The sequence below is a fragment of the Sprattus sprattus genome (genome assembly GCF_963457725.1).
Source record: "Sprattus sprattus genome assembly, chromosome: 18".
Lineage (NCBI taxonomy): Eukaryota > Metazoa > Chordata > Actinopteri > Clupeiformes > Clupeidae > Sprattus > Sprattus sprattus.
In genome coordinates, this window is record NC_137916.1 from 30,013,418 (window position 1) to 30,022,273 (window position 8,856).

The 8,856-nt window shown below is 44.2% G+C and overlaps 1 protein-coding gene across 1 annotated transcript in view; it reads right to left on the minus strand.

The window, feature by feature from the left end:
- LOC308379231 (SH3 and cysteine-rich domain-containing protein 2-like) overlaps nucleotides 1-4,272 on the minus strand; it is a gene marked incomplete at both ends in the record, with an annotated part of 19,901 nt that extends 15,629 nt beyond the window's left edge. Inside the window, one exon of the mRNA XM_080856289.1 lies at nucleotides 4,180-4,272. Coding sequence (XP_080712415.1) covers nucleotides 4,180-4,272 — 93 coding nt within the window. The remainder of the gene's footprint in view (nucleotides 1-4,179) is intronic.
- Between the last annotated feature and the right edge of the window lie 4,584 nt (nucleotides 4,273-8,856).

The following is an 8,856-nucleotide window of genomic DNA, read 5'->3' on the forward strand; positions in this document are numbered from 1 at the left end:
TTCAGTCAGTCTTTTATCTCCCCAGTGTGATTTAGAGTTTCTCTCTCTCTCTCATTATCTCTCTCTCACGCACACACACACACACACACACACTCACACTGTACAAAAAGCATAGCTAATGATGGTGTATACTGTAGTCAGGCTGGATTTGAGGGGGGAGATGGGGGTGCCATCCCACTTAAAATTCTTTAGCAAAAAACATCCCCCTTGAAACATTCTTTTTTGGATTAATGATAATAATGCATGTTTAGCAATTGCCTGATCTCGAACAGACTAGGTAGACCATCTATCTTACTTTTTTTTTTAACAAATCGACCACTTGTCGTTGAGTATTTTCAGTGACATTTTACAACAACTTATGTACAGTTTTTAGTATCAATTAGTTATTTCCAGTATAGTAAGGTAAAGAAGGCCATATTACAATGATGCCCTTTTTAAACAATATCCTGCAACACTACAAGAATGTAAATACATTATGTTGCTATATTAATGGTAATTCACACCGTATGGAAGGGATATGAAAATAAAAGACAAAACAGGGAAAGATGAAGGTATTGAGAGAGAGGGCGGAGAGGAGGGATGAACAAAGGACAGAATGTCATGTGGCAGATAACAGCGCTCATTATGAGAATGATGATCGATCGCTCGCCAGTGGACCAAAGATCTGATGGTCTGAACGTGACTGATGAAGAGGGAGAGACCAGGGCTGGGTGGGTCAGTCTCCCTCTCTGAAATACCACCTTCACATTCTCTCTCTCACTCTCTCAAACACACACACACACACACGCACAGAGAGAGAGAGAGAGAGAGAGAGAGAGAGAGAGAGAGAGAGAGAGAGAGAGAGAGAGAGAGAGAGAGAGAGAGAGAGAGAGAGAGAGAGAGAGAGAGAGAGAGAGAGAGAGAGAGAGAGAGAGAGAGGTTATCACCAGTGGAGCACTGCAATAATTTCAGGCGGCCACATCAATAAAACCGCTGAAATGTAATTATGTTTATTCCACAAACAACAACCTCAAGCAGTCATATAGAGAGATAGCGAAAGAGGGGCGAGGTGTGGTGGTGTGGTGCTGGAGGACTAAACAGAGCATACGAGCATGGTGCAATCCATCTTTATGATAATAGGCAATAGGAGCAGCAACCTTATCCTTCCCCATCTGTCAAAACATAATGATGTCCATTCCATGGTCTGTTTCACAACACAGTCCTTAAAGAACATTCTTAACCCCTTAAAGAACATTCTTAACTCCTTAAAGAACATTCTTAACTCCTTAAAGAACATTCTTAACTCCTTAAAGAACATTCTAAACTCCTTAAAGAACATTCTAGAAGCTCTGTCACTATGTTTGACTTTCAGTCTGCCCCTATCAAATCGAATTCAGTCTAGCTTCACATTTTCTGAGAATAACACATTGTCACACAACAATATCCTGTTGTGTGAAATATTACAGAAAGAGTTCTCAAAGTGCAAACCTAACCTCTCCTTCTTCTGCAAGGACAACAAAAAACCTTGAGCAGTGCCACACATCAATGAGGAGGCCTTCAACGTCTGTGTAGAGTACACAGCATCAAGTGTCCTGATGACTCATTTTACAGTGGGGCGGCAGAATTACTAGCACAAATTATAATGGTGGGAAAGAGAAGTGAGAGTATGTAGTGACGTTTCCCTTGCACTTCAACGGTTCCTGTTATGTTGCATTCGTCTGCAATCTAAAACATTTTCACTGAGTCTGATTGAAAACTGTGTTTTTAAGGGAGTTTTTTTTATTGATGGTGCTTATCAAATTAAATAGTGAAAGGGAACTTCTTGAAAGAGCAGGTTAATCTCGACAAAATGCACACAGATCGGTCTTTTTAAAATAGCGGGTTTGGGCTCATACTTTTCAAACCCTCAAAAGTGCTGACAGGCAACACCAAGGCAACTAAAATGATATATTGAGAATAAAATCAGAAGGTCCCCTGCGATACCTGGGAGTGGAGGCTGGGTAGCGAACAGAGGCCAGTGTATTCAAGAAGCACTGGATACCATCTGCCATTATGTCTACAGCCTCTGGTCATGAGAGGCTTCAGGCATCATCAACCCTCACAGGCAGAGAGGAAGGCGAGGAAGAGAGAGAGAAACAGAAAGAGAAAGAAAAATATACATAGAGAGAGTGATAGAGAAAAAAACAGAGAGAGAGAGACTTCTATTTGTCAATTGGCTTCAGGCATCAACCCTCACAGGGAGAGCGGCAGGCGAGGAAGAGAGAGAGAAGCAGAAAGAGAGAGAAAAAAAAGATATACAGAGAGTGATAGAAAGAGAAACAGAGAGAGAGAGAGAGACTTCTATTTGTCACTTGTACTTGTGACAGCTCATCAGTGCTTCATTGTGCTGACTCAGTGTGTGAGTGTGTTAGTATGTGTGTGTGTGTGTGTGTGTGTGTGTGTGTGTGTGCGTGTGTGTGTGCGTGCGTGTGTGTGTGTGTGCGTGTGTGTGTGTGCGCGTGTGTGTGTGTGTGTGTGTGTGCGTGTGTGTGTGTGTGTGCGTGTGTGTGTGTGTGTGTGTGTGTGTGTGTGTGTGTGTGTGAGTGTGAGTGATCCAGCTGACACGCTGCCAATCACTGACAGAGAACAGCGAGGAGGCGGGAGGGGAGGCAGCAGGCAGCAGTCAGAGGGTTAAAGAGCTCTCGGTCACTGGCCTAATGAGGCAACTCGTGTTTGGGACTACATCTGTTTTGCAAAGGGGTAAAGAATGGACCATTGAGATGGATGGATTTAAAAAATAGACGGGGTGGAGGATAGATGGATGGATGGATAGATGGCTGAATGTTACAGGCTTACCACTTCCATGAGGGTACATAAATGATGTTTTTCTGCTTGTTTTTCTCTGCTTTTATTCCATTCAAATGGGACTGGCGTGAACACCAAGGGAAAGATGGATGAATAAACTCAGCACAGAGCATTTGTATCGCTGAGAGCTTTTGATCCATCCAGCTGCAGCGGCGAAACACCCTAATGCGTCTGGCTCAGCTCAGTTCCCTCTCTCTCACACACACACACACACACACACACACACACACACACACACACACACACACACACACACACAGACACAGACACACACACACACACACAGACACACACACACACACACACACACACACAGACACACACACACACACACACACACACACACACACACACACACACACACAGACACATAGACACACACACACACACACACACACACACACACACACACACTCACACACACACACACATAGACACACACACACACACACACACACACACACACACACACACACACACACACAGACATATCTCAGAGGATAGGTTTCTATTGCTCCCTGAAAATGTTCAAGATTTTAACCTGTGTGAGACTGGTGAACACATTTTCCCAGGCCTGAGTAATAAAACGTTGATTGCATCCCCAACAACACACGCCTATGGCCAGAGGTAACTTTGCATGACATCCCCTGCCGTTTGTTTTTAAGGTGGCGTTTGGACTTGGCTGAATTGCAGATGTCTTTAAGCCTGTTGACACGTGAGGTCTACAATATCACAACACGCACACGCGCGAGCACACAGTCATACAAAGTTGTTAATAAAAATCGACCCCTGAAATCTGACAGATAAGCAGAAGTCGATTAGAGTCCTTTTCGCCGTATCAATAATCCCTGGCAGACGTGGGGTGCAGCGTTGAATTGACACGCAGACATTCATGCACGCGCAAACCCCACACAAACGCCCGTACCGCCCGCACACATAAAAGTAGGACCGTGGGTTCAGTCTGTTTATGTATTACTGCTCTTGCGTCACGCGCCTCCTGCGAAGGGACTGACGCAAGACGCGCGCAGGCAAAAGGTAGGTTAATGGAAATTGACTCGCAAACGAGTTTGCAAAAAATATCATTGTGACAGTAGAATTATTTGTAATGTATTAGTTTTCGCAACATGACTGAGTGACTCCAATACAAATATTTAATTTGGCATTTAATCGTTGAATGGCCATTATAGCAAATTAAAGACAAATAGCCAAACGATAATTGTATTCTATTCTATAATTGTATTCTATTTGAGTCAGATTATGTGAAAATGGGATTATTAGGTAATAGGGAATATGCACCTCAGTGTTTGCACGAGCTCATCACCTCTATCTCCAAAGAAAGAAAAGTTTGTCTCTTACCTTCGTCACCGGCGAGATGGACATGGTGCTCGGGGACCGCTGGAGCGCGCACTGGGGCTGTGACTCGGTCTCCATCTCGCTGTTCTCCGTCATGTCGAGTGGATATCGGTTTAAAAGTTTTTAACTTTGTGGCTTTGCGCACCAGTTTTGAACAACTCAAAAAATAATCCTTAATGAGCGTGTCTGTTGAGAGGGGTCTGTTGTCACAAAAAGGGTTGAACGGATCAGGAGGGGGAATGCACGAGAAGTGTTCCGCTCCGGACCATGCATCTGCTCTCCCCGGAAGGGTGCAGAAGGTATCCACCGGCAACGAGAAAGCTCCCCGCCTGAAGCACAAAAATGACCGCTGCCACTCCGCGCAAACAATACGATAAATCTTTCAATGCGTAATACAGAGTGGGATATGTTTACTTCAAATGGCACTCTTCTCCACGGCAGGTGTTATAGTTGGCCGCGATGGTAAGCAATAAGTGAGAAGCCTATTGCGCTCTGAAGCGGGATGTTGTAAGCGATGCCTCCCGGGAAAAAGCTGGTAACCCGCTGTGCGTCCGAGCGCAGACCGTTAAATATCCACAAACTGGGTTAATTCTGCGTAGCAAAGGGAGAATGCTGGCTGCTGGCTGGGTTCCACCACCAACTCAAACTGTCGATTGCGCTCTTGCGTGTCAGTGCGGGGTCGCGATAGTAATCATACAGGGAGGTAACCCAATTTAACGGCAGAGTAACGGTTACCACACCTCTTTTGCGGGGTTCATACTAAGGATTGGTTCATGATGCCACTGCCGGTAACACCTCTTTCTCTTGCTTCAGATGTTGCATTTGAATTAATTAAGTTAGCTAAGCTTCTATCCAAGATATTTAGAGTGGCTTATGTAGCCTATGTGTGTTACCGGGTAGCCTATCGAACCATAAGGGATGAACAATCAAGAATAATGATTATAACAACTAAATTTCAGCTTGTTAAAGTGCAGTTGTTAAAGGAAAGTGGTAACTAAGGAAGTAAGGACTTCAATAAGAGAATGTCTTTAAAATGATCATCTCTTTCACCTATCAATGGCCGTTGCACAGGGATACGCTCAGAAAAAGCAACCAAGTGCTCACGCTCTGGGAGATTGTAAAGGTAATTAGAATAAAAAGATAAAGTCATTTTGAAATGTGCTGGGGTGCTTCACGTTTAATTAGGTTTGTCCTTAAGAAAATGCCTTCAAGTGGCTGAGGTAGACGACTGGAAAATATTCTAATAACCAGCTGGTCATAACAATACAGGACATCCATGAACTTGTCTACCTTACATCTCAAAACGCTAACCTTCTTTATACAGAATTAACAATGTCTTGATAATGTTTCATAGTACGGATCATCCACAAATCTTCCTTGTGTTCATTCTCATTTGAGGCCCTACACATCATCCAGTAGCAGTGAGGGATACGGATAAAATGCTTAGTCATGTGAATTACTCTCGTTGCCAGGGCAGCTCAACTCATTTTTAATTAACTAGTCCCGGTCGGTCATCTTGCCCTCTTAAACCATCTGCCCTAAATTCTCCAGAAGCCAGTGACGGTGTCTCTGGATCAGTAAGGATTGAAGCCAGAGTAAATTCTCCAGAAGCCAGTGACGGTGTCTCTGGATCAGGGAGGATTAAAGCCAGAGTAAATTCTCCAGAGGCAATCCTGCGTCTCCTTACTGAACACGTCAGTTAGAACCGGGTGAGGTGAGCTGAGATTGACATTCAGGCAAACTGCTCTCACTTTACAACAAATAACTTTTACCCAAGAAGGCTCAAAATAGCCTTTGCCTCACTGTCCTGTTCAGAAAACAAATCATCATTATTTTTCAGTAAGACTAATGAAATGAAAGGAGGGTGACCAGGTTAAACTAAGGGGTTGGTGGGTTTGAGTGAGTGAATGAGTGTGTGAGTGTGTGTGTGTGTGTGTGTGCGTGTGCGTGTGCATTTGCGTGTGCGAGTGAGTGAGTGAGTGAGTTAGTCTGCGAGTGAATGAGTGTGAGCGTGTGTGTGTGTGTGTGTGTGTGTGTGAGAGAGAGAAGAATGGTTCAAATTCTGCATTATTCCTATGTACAGAATATCTACTGATTCACATCATTAGACATATTCATACAGCCCCCCCCCACACACACACACACACCCCGAATGATAATGCTATTGAAAGATTAAAGGCCACTGAGGAAGGGAGGACTAAAGGTACTGACAATATCAAGATATGAATGTCTTCAGTAACGCTACTACCTGGCAGCCATGACATATACAAACAACAGAGACACTACAGGAAGAGGGGGAGGGTCACAGTCTAACACAGACCAGAGAGAATCGGTAATGTGTGTGTGTGTGTATGTGTGTGTGTGTGTGTGTGTGTGTGTGTGTGTTTCCATCAGCTGATTGAATGCACTGCAAGAGCACTTCTCTGTGTGCATTTCATTATTACCACAGCTCAGGGAAATGTGGGTATCCCCCTCACAATAAACATTATTATTAATCCCAACATCTAAAGGCAGATATAAGCTGAGAAGAGACAGACAGGACACACAGAGAGAGAAAGAGAGAGAGAGATAGAGAGAGAAAGAGAGAGAGAGATAGAGAGAGAAAGAGAAAGAGAGAAAGAGAGAGAGAAACCACATTCAATTCAATACCACATTGTTACCATCTATATAACTTATTGTTAGTTTTTATTTATTTATGTTACTTGTGATTGTACATTTTATGTAAACATGCTTTGGCAACGTTGTATTGTGTGTGCAGTCATGCCAATAAAGCCTTTTGAATTTGAAAAAAATTGAATTGTAGAAAGGTAAAAAAGCAAACTGGTCACTTCCCCAGGCTTTGTTTGAAAAAAAATATATATATACAGTAGACACAACGAAAAGGCCTACCACAATCACATAGTACGGTTGGACGTTCGCCTCAGCCAGCACCAAGCAACAGATGGGCTGGAGGGAGGTGGCATTGGAGGGTTGATGTTGTTCCAACCTCCAGCCGTCCTGCTTTCATTAACCGAAGACATCCATTTCATACCATGCCGATGGACCAAATGTGGTCACCAACACAGACCAACAGGAGAAAACACACCCAGGCATACTCATCCATCCAAACCAGACCAGTCAATCTCCCAGAGAACATTTAACACTTTAATCTTTAATCACCTCACTGGGCCAAACATAAAACCCTTCTTCATACAAACCAATAGCTACCAACCCCCGGAATAGGAGAAAGAACAAGGAGTGAGGGCTTGAGTCAGAGAGAGAAGAATAAAGGGAGAGAGGAAAGTTTCCAAATGTCTCCCTAGAGATTCTACAAAGGCTCTGTCAGCGTTTGATGACATCAAGGTGCCCTGGCACGGGCTGGGAGCGGATATGGGTCTCTGCAGGAGTGCCGTGTGTGTGTGTGTGTGTGTGTGTGTGTGTGTGTGTGTGTGTGTGTGTGTGTGTGTGTGTGTGTGTGTGTGAGAGAGTGTGTGTGTGTGTGTGTGTGTGTGTGTGTGAGAGTGTGTGTGTGTGTGTGGGTGCGTGCGTGTGTGTGTGTGTGTGTGAGTGTGTGAGTGTAAATGTGTGTGTGTCCCAAGCTCCGTAGGCTATAACGGTAAATGATATCATACCGGTCGAGGGTAGGACCAGCGAAGTCAGTCGCGGCTTGAGGAGACATTTTACAGTCCTCTGAGGGCCGGTGAAGACAGATGCCGGCTCATGTGTGACGCTGTCAACATGACGAAGTTATGCTACGTAGGGATCCGGAGCTGCTAATTTTGGAGAGAAGGAGAGGTCCCTGCCCAGCCGTCATCAGTGCGACCCAAATGCATAAATCTGTGGCGCACTGACACCACCACACACACACTCCTGGTGCCAAAGCCGTCTGCACTCACCAAGCTGTTCCTATGGCAACCTAGTCAACCCTATGTGCCACTGCCATCTCGCGGAGGAGACAAGAATTTCACATACAATGACCGAACGAGAGAACACGGTATGTTTAAAACAAGATTGAGAGCAAACACACGCACCATGTTCCTCTCACCTGAGTTATAACCATTTAAAATAAAACAGGATGAAAAAACGATATTTATTTCGCCTGTTAGTAGGCTACCCTGCAAATGAGCGGGGGAAAAATGCATGACTGGCCACTATTTCAGGCGAAGCGCGCTGTAAAAAAAGACGATGGATGGAGCGCTTTTTCAATAGTCTTACACTAAAAAGATTATATAACAGTGGGTCCAGACTCTCATCTCTGAGGATATTCCTATTGTTGATGCTCTGCAGAAAAATGATGTGCAATTGCAGAGACTGGGTTCAAAGCCCCCCATCCTTTCACTATAGTGGTAGCAAATACACATAACAAAGTGTAGATAAACTAGTACTGATAGGCTAGGTGATACTCTCAGTCAAATATGAGGACCTCACGATGATGAAAGCCGTCACACCTGCCAACTGTTTGGGCTTAAGCAATCTCTCATGAACAAATCATGGCTGCACCTCCGTTAAATCCCTAAGGGGGGAAAAAAAATCACAGGGACACATTTCTTAAGACTCTGAATGAAAGGAAGTCCCTGTTTGAACAAGATGAGAGATTTGGATGTATCACACAATAAAGACAACGTTGAGACACAGAAGAAATTGAACCCAAACATGAACGTTGGGACATCTAGAAAGTTCTGAAGTGACCATGCTCAGTTT